The sequence below is a fragment of the Pipra filicauda genome, unplaced genomic scaffold, assembly GCF_003945595.2.
Source record: "Pipra filicauda isolate LSUMZ 115617 unplaced genomic scaffold, ASM394559v2 scaffold135_size2527700_pilon, whole genome shotgun sequence".
NCBI lineage: Eukaryota > Metazoa > Chordata > Aves > Passeriformes > Pipridae > Pipra > Pipra filicauda.
In genome coordinates, this window is record NW_024103829.1 from 1104730 (window position 1) to 1127103 (window position 22374).

General features: G+C 39.5%; 2 protein-coding genes across 4 annotated transcripts; one reads left to right on the forward strand and one right to left on the reverse strand.

Moving 5' to 3' along the window:
• Positions 1-557: 557 nt before the first annotated feature.
• RTCA (RNA 3'-terminal phosphate cyclase) lies at positions 558-9450 on the reverse strand. Its single transcript, XM_027740771.2, has 11 exons — positions 8567-9450; positions 8368-8468; positions 7433-7576; positions 5902-6025; positions 5347-5405; positions 4700-4841; positions 3570-3694; positions 3377-3435; positions 2708-2802; positions 1541-1645; positions 558-1179 (listed from the first exon to the last, which is right to left on the reverse strand). Exons 1-11 carry the CDS (start codon positions 8609-8611, stop codon positions 1081-1083), a joined length of 1098 nt encoding a protein of 365 aa, XP_027596572.1. The 5' UTR covers positions 8612-9450; the 3' UTR covers positions 558-1080.
• On the forward strand, positions 9208-22296 carry DBT (dihydrolipoamide branched chain transacylase E2). Of its 3 annotated transcripts, XM_027740766.2 has the most exons (13): positions 9672-9754; positions 12361-12484; positions 13178-13242; positions 14205-14328; positions 14499-14574; positions 15451-15632; positions 16001-16128; positions 16863-17106; positions 17868-18034; positions 19379-19456; positions 20359-20550; positions 20722-20793; positions 21662-22289. In XM_027740766.2, the coding sequence occupies exons 2-13, from the start codon at positions 12397-12399 to the stop codon at positions 21827-21829; spliced, it is 1584 nt and encodes a 527-aa protein (XP_027596567.1). In that variant the 5' UTR covers positions 9672-9754; positions 12361-12396; the 3' UTR covers positions 21830-22289. The 3 variants fall into 3 exon arrangements, with proteins under 3 accessions (XP_039234273.1, XP_027596567.1, XP_027596568.1); XM_039378339.1 differs by lacking the exons at positions 9672-9754; positions 12361-12484; positions 13178-13242 and adding an exon at positions 9208-9369; XM_027740767.2 differs by lacking the exons at positions 12361-12484; positions 13178-13242 and having other exon boundaries at positions 9679-9754; positions 21662-22296.
• The last annotated feature ends 78 nt before the right edge of the window (positions 22297-22374 follow it).

Genomic DNA, 22374 nt, shown 5'->3' on the forward strand with positions numbered 1-22374 from the left:
ATTATGCCCTATTTCCCCTTTCACCTTCCTTCCACTTCAGAAAAATCTTTTGTAGCATGATCAGTGCCAGGCTGGCAGAAGGTCTTCCTTCCTAAATCCACAGATGGGGGATTGCACAACTGGATTCTAGTTGCCTAAATATACCTGTGTGTACATGCAGTGCTCCATGTCCATACACTTACATACCGGTGTCTACATATGTGTGTTCAATAGCCCCCTAATCTCAGCTGAAGTGAAGTACTCCCTTTAAAAAGAACAAACCACCACCTCAGTGAAAATGCAGGCTCGGTCAGTATGACAAGGACAACTGCAGCTAGAAAATACAGTCATATCATGAAGTTAAGACCTGGTGTCTGGGATGTAATGTGGTACTTTGTTTTAGCTTACCCGAGAAGGCTTTTTAAAATAGACAAAAACAGAAGTTCTAAAGGAAGATTATCTTATGCATTGTCTTTTTTCTGTAGGGAGATAAAACTTTTCAGGAGCATAATTTCTATTTTGTATCCATCTTCCCCTAGCATAGCCTGTTGAGATAACAGCACATATAAATACCAGCCTTTTATAGGGTGATATTGCTTTAATATTCCTCACACACAATTTAAACAAAATGTCTAAGGAAGAACAGCGATACAGATTTGATGGTGCACTTCATTCCATATACCTCATAACATAAAGGTTTCCCGAAAATAAAACTTATATTTTTCAAAAGGGAAAGAAATACTGATAGTAGTTTTTCAAAACTAAAATAGTTATTTTCTACTTTGGTGAAGCTGGGTTTTCAAAGCTTATGAGTGAAGCTCTCACATACATACAATATATTCTATTTCCTGTCCTATTGTTACTCATTTTGCTGCTAATAGTAAAAAAAAAAAAAGGTAAAGTTTTTATGTTTCACATGACAGATTCTCACCACACCAAGGAAAAGCTTGACACCATCCTTGAAGTTAAATCACCCTGATGTGACAGAAGGTTTCTCCTGTTCACACAGATTATACATCCTTTGAGATGTAGTGATGCAGATACATCACTGAGGTATGTTGAGTGTTTCCTTTGTCAGCTTGCTGCCTTTTTTGTTTAACCCTATAAGTTTGGGTTTATCATCCCCACTCCTTGGCACTCAATGATGTAGGTATCATTACTGGGATCTTCGTCTTCTGCTTTTGTCACAGTAAATTTGGCCTAAAAGAGGATTAGAAATATATCACAAATTAATTTATCACACACAGAAGTTTAAATATTCAATATCTGACACCAAATCATTGTATTGCCATGTGTTTATATATATCAGAGCTTTAACAGGTTAAATTAAAAAAAATTTAAATAAAGGTGGTTAAAGTATCTAACCATTCTAAAAGCATTTAACTTTAAAGTATGTTCATTTTCTACAGGAAAACTCCCATGTAAACATTGTAGCAATAATTTTATCCATGCTTATCCTCCATGATCAAGTTCAGCTCACAATGCCTGCTGAACTCTACATTGCCTAGTTAGTTACTGGATGACAACTCATAGGTAAAACTTCCTGAATTTTTGGACTCACCTTTGTTAGCTGCTCTGCAAAGTGTATAGCTGTTTGAGTATGAAGTGTAATTGGTCCACTTTTCACTCTAGACACTCCCTTTGCTAGAGCCATAAAAATGATCAGCTGGAAGGGAGGGAAGGGGAATTATTAAGTAATTCTTCAGATTCTAGGAACCTACTGATGTTAAAAAAAAAAAAGGGAAAATTTGCAAAATATCTGTAGATGTAAAAGTGTGGTCTGCCATGTTTCATAAAAGTTCACGATCTTGATTTTTAAGAAGTTTGGAAATTACTATTCTAACACCTATTACCAAAGGGCTACTACTTTTCCACAGTAGATGCCCTCGAATCCTGTTACTATATTTAACTTTACTCTCCCTCACTGTCTTCCCCAAAATTCCCCAAAGTCATGTCAGACTCCAGGTTAGTAGAATACCTATACAGAGAAAAAACCTCAGGAAGAGGTTCTTTAATTCTAACACTTCCTGATCACATATTCACCAGAGAGATAATGAAAGACATTTGATTTGATTTACAAACGTCACCGTGACAAGTACTCTGTAATGTGTGATACAATTCTGTGCAGTTCCATATACACCTAATCTGGCAGTGGTTTGTTCCCACCAATGGTACTGTGCATGCTTTGAAAAAAGTAGGATGAGTCCAAGACCTAAACAGCTCCTATTACACTACATAACAGTAATGTCTGCCCAAGTGTTTACAGCTAAGAGGTAACATCATCCTATCTAAAACAGCCCAAGATTCTTTTAAGACAGTGGAGGGCTTTCATGCTCAAATGAAATTAGGTAAGAAAGACAAATGGGAGCACCTCCTAGATATTCTGTTCTCTAATAACTTCACTTAGTATCATTCTTTATATATAACCAGGGAGCTATTTTCACACCACTACGTGGAATGTCAAATCGAAGCGAATTCCTGCCTCTTCCATACTTACTAAGAGTTTCAGGAAGGGAAAAATTGAGGGTGATGGTACAAAGCCAGGAGCATTTGTGGTTCCTAAGAACTGTAAGTAATTTGCTAATTCTAGTGATGTTGTGATCACACATCTCTAAGACTTCTAATTAACATCTCATTCTTTCCCTGTTCAGATTTATATTCTTTACAAGTAATACATACAGGCATGTTCTTACTACTTCAGCTTCATGTAAACACACAGGAGCCTTACCTGGTCTTGCAGAGAATCATCCACAGTTCCACCATGTTTAAGATTCTTAAGCAGCATCTCAGCTGCTTCAATGCCAACCTTGTCAGAATTCTTTCCTAATAGAGAAATACAGGATATTAGGAAGCTGACAATTACTATTTAACATTTTAAAAATACAGAAGGAAAAAAAAAATTTTTTTTGACTTTTTAAACCTTATTTTCATGCTCTTGCCTCAAATGTCTGCTTTAAAAACCCTTCCCATCTTATGATGATGTATAGTTCATACTTCCTAAGCAGTGGAATGAAAGTGGCCCCCTTTTTCAGAAAAACGTTTGATTTCAATAGTTAAAACCCAAAATCACTTCTATTCATTTTAATCTAGATTCACTGTTGAACAAAAGCTTCACAGGTAAACCACAAAGTCCATGTTCCTGAAGTCCAGAAACATTTTCAGCTCAGTGATCCTTAACGCTCCATTCTGATAAAAGGTAAGGCTGTAGTTTTGTCATTTTTGTGAATTTCCATTTACTGTTTTAAATCTGCTCATTTCCACTGTCCTTTATTACTAAACAACATCCATTTAAAAATGCATCACTCAAAGCATCAGCTCTTTAAACAGATGATACTTCAGATTCCTATTTGTTATTAGTATATTCAGTTAAATCTCAAAGACTTCATGGAATTCTTACCTCTCTTGCCAAGCGATGACCCAGCTAACAAACAACCTGTTGAAGTCTCTGCAACAATGCTAAGCACAAAAAAACAGAATCAAAATTAGGAATAGAATCACTCACACTACACTTTATTTATCAGACATGTAATCAAAATCTAGCTAATCAACCAGCAAGGTTACAGGTATCAATAGAAAGTTTGGACTCTTACATTATTCCACTTCCAGTCCCAACAGCTTGATCATCAGGTTCTCGAACAGGCTGAATGTTAATATAAAGATCTCTGATTTCTCTTCTGATGCATCTCACTGCTGCTGATGACATGTCTTTTGCCAGCTAACAAGATAAGACACAAAACCAGTAATCAAATTATATAACAACAAAAGTACTTTTTCTTCATAAGTCTAATAGAGATAGATATAGAAACTTCAATATCATCACAATTTCAAGAACTTTTCTTCATTCTTAGGGAGAAAGATTTCAGTTCTGAGTATATCAAAACACTAGATTCTAAAAAAACCCCCACAAATCCCCTAAAAACCAAATGCAAAACCCCCACAATTATTAGAATTATTAGAATATATGTACAGGATATATTCTGTAAGAGATAATACTAAAAAATAACAATTTTAAATCACAGGCAAGTGGGGACAGATGAAGCTTATCCCATCCTTGTGATCTAATCACAGCTAATATTCATAGGTTTGGGGGTTTTAAGACCAAAACCAGCAATCCACAGCTCTTCAAAAACTAACTCAATTCCTCCTCTTCCTTCCTCTAATAATTCCTAGCCTGTGTGTGAGAAGGAACCTTAAGGAGGTCTCACCACTCAGAACAGGAAGGGGGTATAAAGAAGCAAATTTCTTTCCATTTTATTTTTGGCTAAACCTACCCTTAACTTGTTCTAATACTCTTAGCAATGGTTGAAAAATGTGATGTTTTCTGACTTCTGCCTATTACAGTGCACCATACCTTACCCATAAATCTATGAACAAGAGCCATAATTCCAGATTTAAAATAATCCACATAAATAAGAATGATATATAAATCAGATATAAGATACCCCTCAATACATGCTAAATAGTCATGTGAAGGATAGTGAGGATAGTGTTCTCATTTCCTGTTTTAGCTATATATTGCTATGCAAGAACTGCATTTTAGAAATGTCCAATATACTGTTTTACAGCCTGAATAACTGAAACCATTTAATAAGGCTACTACTGAGTTTGTATGGGAAAGACTGCAGAATACTGGAACAGTAGAGGAATGTTAAGCAGATTACATGCAATTTTATATAGATATATAAAGCTGTATACTACCAGAACTATTATCAGCACTTACTTTGATAGGCAGTGCTCCAGCAACAAATGCTCTTCCATATATCTTTGTCACTGTGCCACGTTCTGTTAAGTTGATCGGGCTCAACTCTTTGACTGGAGACATCCGGACCACAACTTCACCACCTCCCTGAGGATAGTAGCCCCTATTTAGAAACAGTAATCAGATATAATTAAACACAAAGATCACAAAGAAACCAAGAAAAGGGCCAGAAGGCTCTTCATATATTTTTATGTTCTCTGTTACTGTACGTATGAATTTTCTTGATGTGTGGCTTCGAAACCTTTATAATGGAATTATGTTCTCTTACAGTATTACTTCGTAATGTACATCTTATTAACTACCTCACACCAACCTAACTGGCACCTCAGGAGAAGCTCAGTAGTATGCTGCCTGTTCAGCATGCACTGCCCTCAGGGGCAGCCAACAGGAGACATTACACAGCAGCTGTAGCATCAGCAATGAAAAACAGACGGGGAAGAACCATCTCACATTCATCATAAGGTGACAGTACACACAGGGACAGCTAATGCAGATTAGTTCATGTATTATAAATTCATCCCTCAGTTTGATTGAGAGCACCTTGTGTGTGCCTCTGTGCTCACACACAGGTTCAGAGTGTGCCTCCGCCACGTGACTCCACAACTCACCTCTTTTTTATGTCACAGTTAAATGTGAAGTTGAACTTTTCAATTATTGGCTTAAAAACCTGAAAAACAAACACATATAAAAACACAGAGGGTATTTATTTTGCATTGATAATTTCCCACTATTTTATGCAGTCTCCAAAAAAAAAAAGAAAAAGGCAAGACAAAAATTTCAGTTACATTATTGAAAAGAAAAAAATATAGCCAGTCTCATGCATACAGCTTATTTGACATTCCTCATACTTCACTCTGAATGCCACTTTGTGTAAAAGGATTTTCTTAAGGAAAAAGGAAGATCAAATCACAGCCCTTTTAGAATAAAGAATATATTTTAAATGAAAATTTCTTTAGTAATTAAAACCAAACAGACTATTTGCTGTTTCAGGAAATTCCATGAAACGTTGGTTGCTCTCTACGTACAGTACACTAATAGTGTTATATTCCCATGCCTAATTCCATAATCACAAATACACTTGCAGTAAGAGCAACAGAAGTACAGCAGTTACATTGCACACATATTCATGAAAGATGCACCAAGCCAAAGGAATTTTTCCCTACCATGACTGTGTAGTCTATCTGAGGAGCCATCTCAGCATTAGTCCCACCTTTTAAATGAAGCTCTGATGGGGAAGCAGCAAACAGCACACAGGGCATTGCTACCTGCATCAGTAGACACACGCTCCTAAAAGAAATTATAAGACACTCAGATGTCATACAGTCATAACTCATAGAATTCCATAGAATCATTACATATCACAGGCTTTCCAGAGCATTTACATACTTATTTTATCTTTGAAATTATCTGTAAAATTGTTAGTCTTAAAAAAATATTAATTTAAAACTTCATGTCCTTAGCAAGCCTAAATATGAAGGTTTTTATTTCACAAAAATTGCATCTTTAATAGTCTTGTTTGAAATAAAAGTAATGTATCTTATCTAGTATACTGATGGGACTGTGAAAACTGTGGGTTTAGCTAGCAGATGATAAAAGCAGACAAGGCTTAGGCAGCAATAACATTTTAATACTTATTTAATAACAAAATACTAAGAAAACTATAAAACTGCTTATAAGCTGGTCAGCATCCCACACAAGAGAATTCAGGAGCATAGAAAATATTAAGGTATTAGATACAAGATTACCCTATCACTGAATCTCTCCACATTTCACAGAGATAAAAATGCTTCCAAAGTAAGTTTTCCAAAAGTAGAAGTTCGTTTTGGCAAAACAAAACAGTTATCTCACAGGGCTTTCAAACATAATTTTGAATTGTAAAAACAGTAATCACCACAGAACTGAGAAAACATGAGTTTGTTTTCTTAAATAACTCCCAAATGTTTGTGAACCATAGTGTTGATCTTTTTTTCTTGTGCTTAATTACCAATTCTGCTGCATTGTGGCTTACTCAAACTTTTCTATGTTAAGTTAAAGGCATCAGCTTGGTTGTTTATACTACTGCAGCTCAGAAAAATATTTCTCTTAACTTAAAGGGAACTTTAACTTATGCCTGCTCTGGCTTATGCTTCCAAACAACTGTTCACACCAGCCTTCCATAGCTAAACCCATTTACTCAGTTTTGCAACAGATTCCAAGAACAAAGGACCCAACACAGAAATACAGAAGAAACACAGACACAAGAACTGTTGATAGAATATGTTACCAGTTCCAAAAGACTAGTATCGCATCTTGTACCACTATGTGTGTAAGTAAACTCTTAAAATTTACTTTACTAGGTAATGATTATTTCAGACTTCATGGATTTGAGATACTTATCTAATTTAATGCATTTGATCTGATACGTAACATACTAATGTGAGAAAATAACAGCTGAAGTTTTAAAGACATGAGCAGATATTTTTTGCTTAACATGAATCAAGTGTTCAAGTTTTATAACAATTGTAATTTTAAAACTATTATACTTGCATGTATTTTATTCATGCATATCCTTCCTATACTACGGGTTCTTTGGTAACATAAATCTGACTCAGGCAACACATCTTCTGGGTAGAAGATCCATGTCTAGATGTTCTTTTTTCCCCCAGTCTTCTGTTACAATATTAAAATTACAAGAAGCCATGTACAAAGACATACCCTGCTGTTTTTGTATCTGCTATGTGGGTTCCACCTTTGATCTTCCCAGGAGTGAAGGTTATTTCTGTTGAGCCAATTTCTCCACCATTCAGCTTCCCATCACACAGATCTCGAACAACCTCCAATCCAGACAGATGCTGAGGCCTTGGAGCGACAATGCAAAGTTAAAGATATATGCAAGTAGACTACATACTCATGTTACATTAAAAGAACTACTATACACCAACTAATAGAAACTACAATTGCAAATTTCTGATCAGTCAAGGACCAGAAATTCGCTCTGGTTGCTACAGTACTTCTCCTGAGTTCACAGGAGCCAAAGGAGCAGCATTCAGGCCATTCTGGAGTAGGCAGGATTCTGGTATCTTTTCCATTAGAATGAGTCCAGACAGACAGATGAGATGCAGGAGCAGTCGCTTGTCCTAATGTGATAAGCACTTGGACAGAAACGGAATGGATAAGGATGGCAATACTGGCAGAGCTAGAGCTGGCTGTAGTGCCACAGGAGAGCTAACACGTTTGCTATGTATGTGTCTTCTTGTGCTTGCGTTTCCATTTGTTTGGGTAGCTTACATAGGAAATACACTAGCTGTCCTTAACACTGTACGCTCCGTGAGCCACGTTTCGCTGATGCATTATATGACTGTATTTCGTGTTTCATTCCGTGTTTTAGCACCTCTGGAATCATTCCGAGGCGGCAGCCCTCACCTGCCCCGGCAGCGGGCGAGGGGACCGAGCCCGGTTCATCCCCAGCGCTCCCCCGCGGGCACTCCTCGAGACCCACAGACGGCATTTGCTGCTAACAAGGCTTTCTCAAAGCAATGGAAACACCAGTGTTTCAGACGAGAGCAGCGGAGGCTCTTTGCGCGTGCCCGGGAGGGCCCCACACTAAGTGACCGGCCGAGCGCCCCAGGGCCGCCCGGGGCGGGTCTCACCTGAGGCCGGGCTGGTTCCGCCCGGCGCGGATCCGGCGCACCCGCAGCGGCAGCCCCAGCAGGCAGCTCAGCGCCGTGGACACCCGCAGGATCTGCCCGCCCTGCTCGGAGAAACGGCGCTCGTCAGGCGCTGCGGCACCGCCCGGCCGGGACCGCAGCCCGGGGCCAGATAAGCCCGGGGCCCGCCGCTGGCGCTCACCCCCTCCATGATCCCGCCGTCTATGTCCACCCTGTCCCCGTCCATGGCTGTCGGCGAGCGGTGTCTCTCGCAGAGGCCGCGCCGATGGGGTCCCGGTAGGGCCCTGCACAGGGCGAGCCCCCGGCGAAGCAGCCCCGGGGCCGAGAGCGGCAGAGGCACGTCCGGGATGCTGCGGTGCCGGTGCCGGGGCGGGCGGCGACGCGAGCAGGCGCAGAGCGGAGGCGCCTCCCGCCCGCCTGCGTTGGCCGAGGGAGGAGCAGCCGCCGGGTCCCGTTGCCCGGGCAGCGGCCGGGCGCAGCTCCCGCCTCCCCACGGTACCGACCGCGGCCCGGCACAGGCGGGGCTGCAGCGGCTCGGAGTCTTGCGGGGGGCAGTGCCTTTCCCCTGTCTCGGCCAAGGGCTAGAGCGGTGACAACCGCGGCACCTGGCAGGTCAGCGCAGGGGGAGAGCGGCCGGACTGCTGCCCGCACGGTTACGAGCGAGTTTTCGTCAGAATCAGAGAATCAATTACATTGGAAAAGACCTCTGAGATCATGGCGTTCAACCTGTGACTGACCACCCCGTCAACCGTGCCATGGCACTAGATACCATGCCCAGTCTTCCTTAAACACCTCAAGGGACGGTGACTCCACCACCTCCCTGGGCAGCGCATTCCAATGTCTAATCACCCATTCTGTGAAGAAATTCTTCCTAATGTCCGACCAAAACCTCATCTGGCGCAGCTTAAGACTATGTCCCCTCGTTCTGTCGCTAGTTGCCTGGGAGAAGAGGCCGAGCCCCACCTGGCTACAATCTCCGTTCAGGTAGAAGCACAGACATGGGGGTGTTGGTCAGGCAGGCACACTCGGGACTTTATTACACGTGTATCGGGAACGGCCGGGCCCTTGGCGCTGCCCCTCCCGCTACCCAGGGAAGCCACACGCCCTGCGCCGCCGCCAGCGGCTTTGCGGTACCGGGGTCGCGTCGCGCCCGTTCCCGCGGGCGTGTGCGGGACCCGCGCGCCGCCTGCGCTGCCCCGGCCCCGCTGGCCCCGCCCGGCCCGTGGCCCCCGCCCGCCGCCTGGTTGGCTGGGCCGGCGCGGCCGCCGCCGGTTGGCTGGGCCGGGGGTGTGTGAGGGGCTGCGTTGCCCGGGGTAAGATGGCGGCCGTGACCGCGCTGAGGAGCAGCTGCCGAGCCGCGGGGCGCCTGGTAAGGGGAGCGGGGACCCCGCTCCGGTGCTCAGCCGGGAAGGGGAGGGATAGCGCGCAGCATCCCCGCCTCGGCGGCGGCGGTATCCCGGAGCCCCGGTGCTGTCGTGCAGCCGGCAGCCCGCGAGCACCGCGCGGCTGCAAACACCACACGCTCGCGGACCTTCCGCCTCCCCCGCGCCTGCGGGCGGGCAGCGCCTCAGCTCCCCTGCCCGGCCGCCTCAGCAGTGCCTGCGGACGCGCAGTGCCCCGGTTCCCCTGCCTGGCTGCTCAGCAGTGCCCGCGGGCGGGCAGTGCCCGGCTCCCCGTCCCGCCCGCCCTCAGCTCTGCCCGGCTGCCTCAGCCGCCCCCAGCCCGCCCCGCAGCCCCGGTGCGGGCACAGGTGCCCGTATCCCCGCAGGTGCCCGGCCTGCCCGCCCCGGGCTGCCCCTGGCCCTGGCGTTCAGCTGGTCCTCGCTCCTGAGGGACCCCCAGAGCTGACACCGTCGCCCCGCGCAGCCCCGGAACGTCCTCCCCGTTGCCCGTGTTCCCTGTGAAAGAAACGTGTGCCTGTCTGTAATAAGCCAGTGACATCCTTCTCTCCTGTTATTTCTAAGTCGTCTGATCCGTTGCTCTGCCTATGCGTTGCGCTGCCATCGCCGCTCCTCCGCCCTCCATCAGCTCGCTGTGCGTTGTGCATCCGCACAGCGACGGGGCGGCTACACGTACAAAAAAGGGAAACGTGTTTCTTTGATCCCGGGAGCCTTGATACTTGAAAAGTAGTTGCGATACTTTACCATAAGGAGCGAATCTACTTGGTTACCTTTTAGGACAATTACAGTCTCATAAACATGTAGTGTCGTGAATATTAATTCATGCTTTCTTCTGTCTTCTTGTATTATAGTCTTCCTGCTGTTGTGAAGAGTGTTGGTTTCCAATTATGTCACTGCTGTTTTGTGGAATGTCAGAAAAAGAAATAACTTTTCTAAGATAATATAAGTAGATACAAAATTAAGGATCAGTTCTAGTTTCCATTATTATTTTTTCTCTAAATAGTAGTTCATACTGTATTTTTAAATCATAATGGTGAGGATTTTTAAGTGGCACTTTTGTGATCTAGTTTTGGGCCATTCATAAGTAATTTTACTAAGTAAGACCATTGAGAAATAACAGTTTCCTTTTGGTTTTCTTTCTAACCATCTACTCTTAAATGCAGAGGCAGATTCTGATAAGATGAAAATGCTCATCTTATCTATGTGCATGCTGAACTGTAGAATTGGCTGGTTTATAGTGTGTTTCCTGCAAGCACATTTTGAATCTTGCTAGATGCTAATTCTTGTGACCATCTGCTGTGAAACTGTGATAAGTTCCAAGAAATAATTTGGTTATTATATTATTAAAGGGCTTCATTTTAATATTCTCTGTACCTTTGTAAACACTTTGGCTAGCAAAAGGAAGAAGGACAAAGTCACAGTGATTGTGCATGGGGGCTGTAAGTCATGAAGGAAAGAAAGGAGTTTGGGGGCCCTTGTGTAAAGTGGTAGGGAAATGGCAGTTACCTGGACACTGGGACATGTCCCAGTTATTTAGGTGAGGAGTAACCTCAGACTAAAGCATGCTACCAAGGACATTGCTTTACTATATAGGCAACTATATACTTGGAGATACAGAATATGTATGCAAATCAAGTCCAGTGTGAGTAAATATTCTTTAAAATAACTCAATGTGACAGCAAATCAAGAGAGTTCAATAGGGGAGTATCCTTTAATGAGAAGTCATTGCCTTTTAGCACAAACTATTCAATTTGACTTTGAAATTTAGTGTTGCTCCATCAGGTAATTGGTTCCCTGCAGGCTGCATAAAAATATTTTTTTCTGAGGCCAGCAGTAGATCTTTAGGATCAGTGGTAATTTAGAAAATCACAGTTGGCTTTTTTTTAAGGAAACAACCAAACCTGAACCTAAGGGGCAAGGCAGTTCTCCCCTGAGTAGCAGCAGCTCCCATGTTGGCTGGGGTCAAACCACAGTTCTTGGTCAAGCAGGCTGATGTGTCCTCAGAACTGGCCAGGGGCTGGGGTGGACCCTCATTTTCTTCTTGCCAGAGTAACTCTGCACATTGAAGTAACTCTGCACAGGAAAGGTGTTATCTTGCTGGCCATTATTGCCTTTGAATTGCAATATAGTGTGATAGTGGTGACATAAACATAACTGATAGTACTGGACTTGTTGGGTTTTTATTGCTAAATTTTTCCAGACACCAAGATATGTAGATGGGTATGCTATGGATATTAGAGCTAATTTTGTCTTTTTTATGCTTTTTTATTTCCTTATTTAGCATTACACGGAAAATACTACTATGGTGATTAAATACTGAAATTAATAAGCACAATTTATTTATTGGATTTTAATATGTTTCTTGTTAGGAAGGAACGCTGTTCTATCAAGAGATTGTGCAGTGTGTTATTACTGTAACATACTAGCACACCAACTTTTTAGTTAAGAATGTGCAAAACTGCAAACCAAAAAGATTCCATTTTTAAAAAATGCAGGAGTTTTGAATTATTCCTACAAATATAATGAAACATCATGGTAACTTTTCTATAACAAAACCAGTCTCTTTTTTTGGCAGTGTCATTACTAAATCACTACCTGCATTGGTTACCAAATGTTAGAAACACACGGAAATCATTGTGAAACTTCACATTTAGAAATAGTTCAGAGATTTGATGTGCTCCTTGTGATCATCTTCACAGGTAAATATTGAATGTTTTTCATTTAGGGTCATATAAAGAGAAAAGAATTTTATTTTAAGTTTGTGACAAAAAGGCCTTGTTGAACACCATTTCTTGCAATGTATTTATGTAAACCTTGAGGGGGAAAGAACACCAGAATCAAAAATAGGAACAAATAGGTTTGTAAAGATGTACATTATACACCACTTTTGTAATCTAATGAGAATTTTAAGTGTGTTCATAAAATATGATTTTCCATAGCTTAAAATTACCATGTAACCTAATTGTCGGATAGGGAAAGTTGTTTGGAGGACTAATGAAAAGGATTTTCTGTTTGCTTCTTATAGGAATTAGAAAAATACTTATTCTAGATCAGTAGATACAGTCTCAGTAGCAGGTGGCTGTAAAGTAACTCGTATAATATAACTTTGTTGTATTCATTGGGATAGACTGTGTTGTGTAAATGTTTGTTCCTTAAAGAAAAATGATATTAAATATAGCTTGCAATGCTAAATTAAGCAGTACATAAAATGCCTACATTGTCAGTTCAGGATTTTATGGCTTCATGAATATTCTACTTTTTAAACAGTGTAATGTAATAGCAAATAGTTGAACAGTTTGGGGTGTGGGGAGGGCAATCAGGAAGTTTCATATGCTCTGTAATTACTGAAAGGGTTTTTCAAAAAAGAAGTTAAAATGAACTTTCCCATGCAGGTGTGCTGTTTTCTGGCTCCTCTAAGAAGATAATTTCTAAATTTTACAGTTTTGAGCTACTTGAGGTACATTGTAGCACCTGAATTTTTTCATATCTCTAATTAATTAGAGATAGTATCCACAGAGAAATTATTATTTTTATAAATTTTACAGCACTGCGAGACAATATAACACCAGAATTCCATTAAATTTAAATCTTACTAAATAAGATGATGTCTGGACTAACTTGTGTTGAGATTAATAAAATACCTATTTATGTCAATGGAAGTGCTACTGGCTTCGCTTTTGACCACAATCATGATGCTTTAAAGCATAAGGTTTTGTCTGAAGAACCTTTCAGAAAATTCTGTAGACTCTTTTAAGTTTATTTTTGGATAAATATAATTGTAACCATAAAAGAAAACCATCTCATGCCCAGTTCTTAAAAAAAGGTCTTTTAAGTTATGTGAAATGATATTTACTTGAAGGTATTGCCTCCTATATATTAACAGAAACGAAAGGGCAACTCTCTGTGCCCTCTGGTGTGAATTTCCTTTCCAGTTAGTACTTCTGATCACCCTTTGATTGGAATAAGAACTGATGAAGAAAAATATGCTGGTTTTCCCTGCAGTCTGGGAGCCCCTTCCAGCATTCGTTCTGGATAAGAATATTTCAGTTGGCTGATGTAGTTGATACTATGTGTGCTTTGTGTGTGCATGCCCTGATTAAGCTAATTCCTTAGAGAAACAATAGCAAGTATGAATCTCTTACCAGATCTTGTAATGATTTTTGTTAATTGGTTATTTTGTTGTGGCTTTGATCTCCCCCTGTGTTGTGTTAGTCAAAGAAGTTAAAGACCTGGCAAGGCTTATGCTAATGTAATGGCTACTGTACATCCAAACATGTATTCAGTGCAATTGTTTCCTTAAGAACTTCTCTTACATAGACTAGAATGAAACTATTTTAGTATTATGTTGCATCAGGAATATTAAATTAGCTCCACATTCCTCAGTCCATTGTATTAACACTTGAGACTTTTCTCCCCCAGGTGTGCATTCACCGTGTTAGATGGTGCAGCAGCATTCGTGTTATAAAATCAAAATATGTGTGCGTGTTTGACAAATCTGCCCTCAAGTTTAGTCATCAACAGCGATTATTCAGAACATCTGCTGGTAATCTTTTTCATAATAAAATAATTTATTTTATTTTGCTATTTTATGAGTGTTATGTTAGCGGCTTGTATATGGCTGGTATGTAAACTTTCTGATGCATTCAGATTTTTCTGCCTGATATCTTGTATTTAATATTAAACGTGCCGTACTTTCTTATTGTCTGTTTTAAGTTTCATGTGGCCAGATTGTCCAGTTTAAGCTTTCTGACATTGGAGAAGGGATTACAGAGGTGACTGTAAAAGAATGGTAAGCTCTGCTTTCTTAGAAATGTACTGAGAAATCAAGAGGTAGTTTAACAGCTTTAGCTGTGTTATCAATTAGTTATCTGAGAATGTTTTCTGGCTTACAAGTGAAGTTTTTCAAGTTTCGTTTTCCACATTTTAAAACCTTGGACATAGTGAACTTTACATTTTGTTTATTTGTAGTTTGGTTTATTTGTGAATGGAAAAGGTGGAAGGAATGGGATGCCCTAATTGTTCCTATATATAGGATTTCCTTCAGTGATTAATGTTTTCAGTGTTTAGGAGGTCTGTCTTTTATTATGCTTACTTCGGCTGAGCTTTAGAAACAAATTACTAGTCCAGAAAATCCGCATAATTTTATCCTATACCCCTTGTCTATTGATTTTATTGAAAGATTTGAACTTTTAAATTGTTTGCAAAAGGCCAGTGATGAATAGATGAAACAAAATCAAAGTGTGCAGTGAAGAAAGGCAGTGCTGAAAAGCCTGTTCTTTGTAAAAATTCCTGTCTCTTTGTGTAGAAGATCATGTACTGATCCTAACAATTAGAAAGTAAGAACTTCCTTAGATTCAGACCAAGCTGGGCTCCTTCTTATTTTTAGATTATTTATAATCTGACAAGAAAACTCTGCTTTACCAAAATCAATGTAATGTGTGTTTGACGATATTCTAAATCACTGTGCCATTTCACAAAACAAAGGGTTCTGCAGCAGCCAGGCAAAACGCATAGGGCAAATGTATCCATTATGTAGAATTTATCTTCCTGTCTGGAATGCATTTTCATGTTGTGGGCATGTACATAACTGAACTTAACAAAAGCATACCCAGCATAGATTTTTACACTTACTGTGTTTTACAGTAGCCTGTGTCTTTTCTCTCAGGTACATAAAAGAAGGTGACAGTGTGTCTCAGTTTGACAGTATCTGTGAAGTACAAAGTGATAAGGCTTCTGTTACTATTACGAGTCGTTACGATGGCATCATTAGAAAACTCCATTACAGTATAGATGATATTGCTTTTGTTGGAAAACCATTAGTGGACATTGAAATTGATGCTTCTAAAGGTATTGTAAGATATATTTTTCTCTTGCATATTTTGTTTATTGTCATAAAAACATCAGTGACAGAGAAGTTTACTTTTTCTTCCTGAGAATCTTAAAAAGTAATATTTTTTTCCCTTTATAAGGGCAAACAAATTGAGTAGAGGAAGTTGTTATATTTTATTAGAATTTAAAATCTCAAAAGCCAGATATATCCTATTAAATATTTAGCTTAAGCAGCAGCTTTTATAAAGCAAGCTGTGTTCCCATCCACAGTAACTCAGAGAAAATGCTAAAAACTTCAGCTATCACAGAATCACAGAATGGTCGAGGTTGGAATTTAAGAAATGCTTATCATGTAGTAAAGTCAAATTTTTTATTTTCATTTGCAGGTTTTGCCTCAGAAAAAGATGTTGTGGAAACCCCTCCTATGTCTCATGAAGAGCACACTCACCAAGAGATAAAAGGTCACAAAACATTAGCAACCCCTGCAGTTCGTCGCCTGGCCATGGAGAACAATGTAGGTTTGCTGAATAAGGTCCTGTTGCATTTTATCCAGCTTTTATATGGCATTCTGACTGACTAAAAGAACATTGATCTAGAGGAAATACTTGTTTTCAAATAATTTTGAAGGTATGAAAATTGTTGTAAAATGAAGAGAATTGTGCTTTCTGATTGTTATGGTGGATAGAAAATGAATTACTGGGCTTAAAATGCAGCTCGGATGCTTTAGGCTGAAGATTAAGAAACCCCGGGACAGAAGAAGGTGGAGGGAAAAATAAAATCTCAGTTTTAGCCAGCTTGTTCTGTTTTTCAGATTTGTATTAGAGCAGAGGATATACTAGGTGATCTTTTTAAAGTATCTTTCTAATGCCTTTTTTTCCTCATGAATCTGTGAATATTCCATTAGTTTTGAAAGTTGGTGATGCACTTTTAGGAGAAAAATAAAACAATAAGTACAGAAAATTAAGTGACAAATAGCTTTCCTCAAATTCATATTTCACTATTGATCCTGTGAAGCAATTAGGAGGTAAGTAGTATCCGTAGTTCCTCCTCAAAATATGCAACTAAACAGTGGGACTTTTGGATGATTGGAACAATTAGGTTAAGTACCTAATAAATTATAGAAAGGGAAAGAAAACTGTTGGCATGTTGGATTGGTAATGGGAATGATTTTTAACCATAGCTCACAATATAGAATATTTTTATATTGCTGTAAAACTGGAGTGTCACAGCTTGTTATGTACTTTTCAGATTAAATTGAGTGAAGTTGTTGGAACAGGGAAGGATAACAGAATCCTTAAAGAAGACATACTCAATTACTTGGCCAAACAAACAGGAGCTATTTTACCTCCATCACCAAAGGCTGAAATTGTCCCACCTTTGCCAAAATCAGAGACTGTGCCAGCTACTCCAAAGGACAAAGCACGCAAAATCCCAGTACCTGTTTCCAGACCCATTGTGTTTTCAGGAAAAGATAGAACTGAACCTGTAACAGGTAAATCAAGAAATATAAAATCTTGAGACCATGTTCACAGTAGACTACCAGCAAGTGTTGCTCTGTGAAAAGCTGTCTCCTTCTGATGGGGGTGTGTTTCACGTTATTGTCATGCCAGGGAGCATGACTGTAAGAAGCTCTGTAAGAAGCGTCTCTGATGAAATCATTTTATGAAAGATTTGTTTGTGTTTTGGTTGGATGGAGTTGGGCTGCAAACTGAACTTGCTCATTCTTCAAATGTATGCTGAAACATGTAGGAGTTCTGAAATATAGGTTTGTCACAGTAGGAATCATTATGCAATTAGTGGCAAAGTACAGTGAATTTAAGGGTTTATCAGCACTTAATAACAGCATACTTCAGCATTCACACTTGTTCTGGAGAAGAGTGCCACAAAAGACTCTGAGGTTAAAAAAAGGCATATTAAAAGGGGAAGATAAAAGTTTTTTGCTTGCCTTTCGAGCAATGTTTATTTGGAGGCTGGAAAGAGTAATGCAGATTATATCATGATTTCCAATCCATACATACATAGGAGAGATATGCAGTAATATAATCTTAGGTGTTACAGTTGTAAAAATTGAGTTACATATACTGAATAACTGGTGATCCTAAAGTGCTCTTTACCCTGTCCTTTTTGGTTGTAGTTTAGCTTTGGTTTGGTTTTAGTTTTTGTTTAATGGAAACAAATAATTAAATTTCACTATAGCTTCAGCTTCACAGAAGCTTATTTGATTGGTTTAAGAAGTCAGTAAATATTTTCCAGGTTTTCAGAAGGCAATGGTAAAGACTATGAGTGCAGCCCTGAAGATACCCCACTTTGGTTATTGTGATGAGATTGATTTGACTCAGCTTGTTCAGTTGCGAGAAGAGCTGAAGCCTCTGGCTGAAATCCGTGGAATTAAGCTTTCCTTTATGCCTTTCTTCATAAAGGTATGTATGTATGTATGGGATATTTACACAGCTTTTGCCAAAATGTTTTCAATGATTGGTGTACGTTTGGAGCACCTCTCTATCATATGAATTATGACAGATCACAAGAAAAGTCTCAGCTTTTCTTGTTTATTGAACCATTTACCAATTTACAGTTGGAACTGCAGTGAGGCTTATATAATATCATTGAAAATTTTTGAAATATTAATGGGGAAGGATAGAGCGGCTTAAGTGTCATTCAGTATGGGGGTAAACATCACTAAGGGTTGGAATTGCACAGAACAAATTTTGGAAACTGTCAGTAATTTTTTTGAGTTCCTTTAAAATGAACCTCACATGAAATGCATCATTGTTGTTGTTGTTATTATTGTCACAGTATTTGTAGTGAATAATTTGAATTTAATAAATAATACCTTAGGTGCATCAGTCGGGGCCCCCTGGTGGTCTAGTGGTTAGGATGCGGCGCTCTCACCGCCGTGGCCCAGGTTCGATTCCCGGTCAGGGGACTTCCCTGGGCAGATGGAGCTCAGCCCTGTAAGGCCATCCATCTGAGAGAAGGTCACTCTAAACAAACCTACATCCTGAGGACCTCGCCGCCACTGTCCAAGCTTGCTTGGCCCCGGCAGATGAACCTCAGGATTAAAGGGTGGGCTCAGTTCAGCGCACAGTGGATCTCACCTAAAAAATCCACTGTGCAGGCTCAAAGGGTAATGACCTTTCCCAAATCTTCGTTCGCAAAGACTGGCCATGATGAGGTGCATCAGTAGGTCTCTTCTGTTGTTCAGAAGACCAGGCACTTGCACTCATTTAGCTGCTATGGTTCCATTTCCAACTGATGCACTCGCTGCCTAAACTGTGCATCGAAAGCACAGCTTACCTGAAACCTCTGGTAATGCTATTGCAGTGCTATGTGAGCACTCTTCCTGCTCACTGTCTTTAGGGGCAATTAATACTTCCTTGAAAAATTGTCATTTAAGCTGAGAACTGAGAATGACATTGCAGCTGAATCTCATAACTTTTGGGATATTTGATTTGAATTGTGGAACAAAAATAACAAATGCAGATTCAACTTCAGTTATAGTGGGGAAAGGAATTATCATTTTTTATATGTCTGTCTGATGTATATTTGGTTTTTGCAAGTGGTTTTTTTTTTTTTTTGCTATCCTAATAATGACAAAGTATCAACAGACATATTAAGGAGAGTTTAAGCCAAATTTGATTGCAGTGAGGGAATCCGTATTGTTATTAACCTAAATTATCTCCTACCATTACTTCCTTTCTATGGAGCTTTCTGATTATAAAATATAACAATCTATCTTTTTTTTTATTTCTTATATTTAACAGGCAGCCTCTCTGGGATTATTGCAGTATCCCATTCTTAATGCTTCCTTGGATGAAAACTGTCAAAATGTCACATATAAGGTTTGTAAATTACTGATAAAAGTTGTGAGCAGAAAACCTAAAGTAACAGCTAACAAGGGCTTTTCAGAATGTCTGAGTTAATTTTAAAAACCAAAACTGTGGTGTTGTGCTGGAAAATAATTTGTGTGTTCAGATTCTAAGATCTGGATTTGATTTATTATTGAACTTAGTAGTTTGTTAAACAAGAGTCACTTTGTTATTCAGACTTGCCTCAAAATTACATATTAATATAGTGATTTTCTATTTTTTACCTGAATATGGGCCAAGCATTTAAAATGAAAACACTTAAAAATCTAATACAACAATTTTTTAGTAATGGCACAGTGGTTCTATTGTTCCAACACTCGACCCTTATGTATTAAAGTTGTATTTTAAACTCAGTTTTGATAAAAATGATGTAATTTTCATACCAGCTGCTGGATTGATACTTTTAGGAATCTAGTGTCTATTTTCCTGAGTGATGTGTATGTGCCCCTTGCAGTACAAACTCCTTTTGTGCTGTTTGATCAATATCTCTCAGAATTCTTATATTCCTTCTGGCAAATGAAAGGCAACTGAGTTTCCTTTTTTTTAATTTTAGTGTTCTCTTTAAAATCTGCTATTTATGTGTTGTTAGACTTGCAATCATCCTGAAGTTCAGTGTTTTCAGTGTGAAATCAGTTCCTGGATTTTGTATTCCCTGGGTGTGAAATTGCCAGCAATTCGCAGGTGTGGAAAGCTAATATTTAAAAATTTACATCCTTTTCTGCCCTCAAAGTTGTATAAAGGAATTGTTTACTAAAGACAACCCTTTCTAGGTTGAAAAGATAAATGGGGAAGATGTGATTTAAGTGCCTTTTTATGTAAAATACATTTTATGTTGAGAGCTTATAATAACGTCCAGTTAATGAAACTTCTTTCAGGCTTCACACAACATTGGAGTTGCGATGGACACGGAGCAAGGTTTAATTGTCCCAAACGTGAAAAATGTCCAAGTGTGTAGCGTGTTTGACATTGCTTCTGAATTGAATCGCCTACAGTCCTTGGGCTCTGCAGGCCAGCTGGGAACAAGTGACCTCACTGGGGGAACATTCACACTTTCAAATATTGGCACAGTAAGTAAAGGAAGAAAGAGAACTACATCTGAAAACTGCTTCTGAAATGAAAACTTTACTGAAGTTTAATATACAATGAATAAAACCTGTAGCAATTAATTCAAGAGGCAATCTGCTCTAAAAAACCCCAAACTATTTGGTAAATAATATCCCCAGGTTTTTCTTTTGTAGATTGGTGGCACTTATGCCAAACCAGTGATACTACCTCCTGAAGTAGCTATTGGAGCACTTGGAAAGATACAGGTATGGTAACTTTGTCGCAGTGATATGAGTGTTTAGGTCGTCTGTAATGAAAGTGAAACTGGAGTCTCTGTTTTGTTTTTCTTTTATAAACATTTCTTTATATTAGAGAAATTGCATAGCTTGTGATTGCAAAGTTTTGTAGTGGTTTTAGATGACTGTACAGACACTAGATGTTTAACTAGAAGTTAAACACCAAGGGTTCAGATTTGTTTTCTAGAATCCTGTTATATTTCACTCGTGTGTTTAGCCTTCTAGTGGTCAGGAAACAACACAAATATATTTTTACAGGTTTTGCAACATGCTATAACATTGTTGCTATCATCAAGGAGAAAATTTGAGAAGTACTCTGATAATGAAGTATAATTTCATGAGCCAGTTAGCTGAATCCATACAGAAATTTGTGTGGTGAAGGCAGTTTTATATTTTCTGAATTTCAGCCCTTAATTCTTTCACATAGACATTTGAGACCAGTGCTGGAAATGAAATTAGTATTAACTTAAATTACTACTTCTAGGTTCTTCCCATGAGCATTTTGTTCAGGGGATGCTTTAAGGAAATCGTCACTTTGAGAACTAACAGTGCAATAAACTATTCAGGAAGAAACTTTTGAGTCAAGAGAGATTTTCAGTACTTCAGTATTTCCATGATGGTGGAAACAGGATATGACTGTTTATTATGTTGGCTTGCAATATACTCTAATCCACAGCACAAACAATAACGGGAAGGCCTTGGTTTTTTTGCAGGGTGTTACTGCTGTCTAATTTAGGAAAATGTTTAAATTTAGATCAACAAATTAATAACAAAAAAATAGAGATCTGGTAATGAAAGTATTTAGTATTTCAATTCTTTTCTTTCCTCTGATTTTTAGGTTGTTCCTCGGTTTAATGGGCAAGGTGAAGTATTTAAGGCACAGATAATGAATGTGAGCTGGTCAGCTGATCACCGCATCATTGATGGAGCGACCATGGCCCGGTTTTCTAACCTGTGGAAATCTTACGTGGAGAACCCTGCTTCGATGCTGCTGGACCTTAAATAAAGGAACCCATGGCTAGAACATGCCTTTAAACTTTGTGGTTTAGACTGAATAGTTATGAAAGCTGTCTCTGCTAACATGTGCCCTTGGCTACGTGCATTATATAATAATGTTATGTGGTTAAAAGTTCTCAACAGTTGATATCAGTCTATCAATTAGTCGTTACTTCTTTTAATTATTAGTGCTGTAATTTTTTCTACAGCAGACTGTCAAACTGAATAGGTCAAGGCTTCTGAATATGGTGGTGGAATGTCTTTATTGTGCCTTTTATAATAATTGTCAGGCTGGTGGGACTGAGTGACGCTGCTCTACACCTGCAGTATTTATAATCTGATTAACCTGTCTTAAAGGGGAATACTCCTAGTTCTTCCATGTTGGACACGTAAATTTATTTTAACCAATAATATCCAGATTCCCAAAAGGAGTTATGCAAAAATCATATACAAATAAAATGTCTTTAATATTTCTGCTGTAAGAGGGCTTTTTCTTGTTTACCTTAGTAAACCTCCTAAGTCTTTTGCTAGTTCACATTTTCCTGGCAATTACTT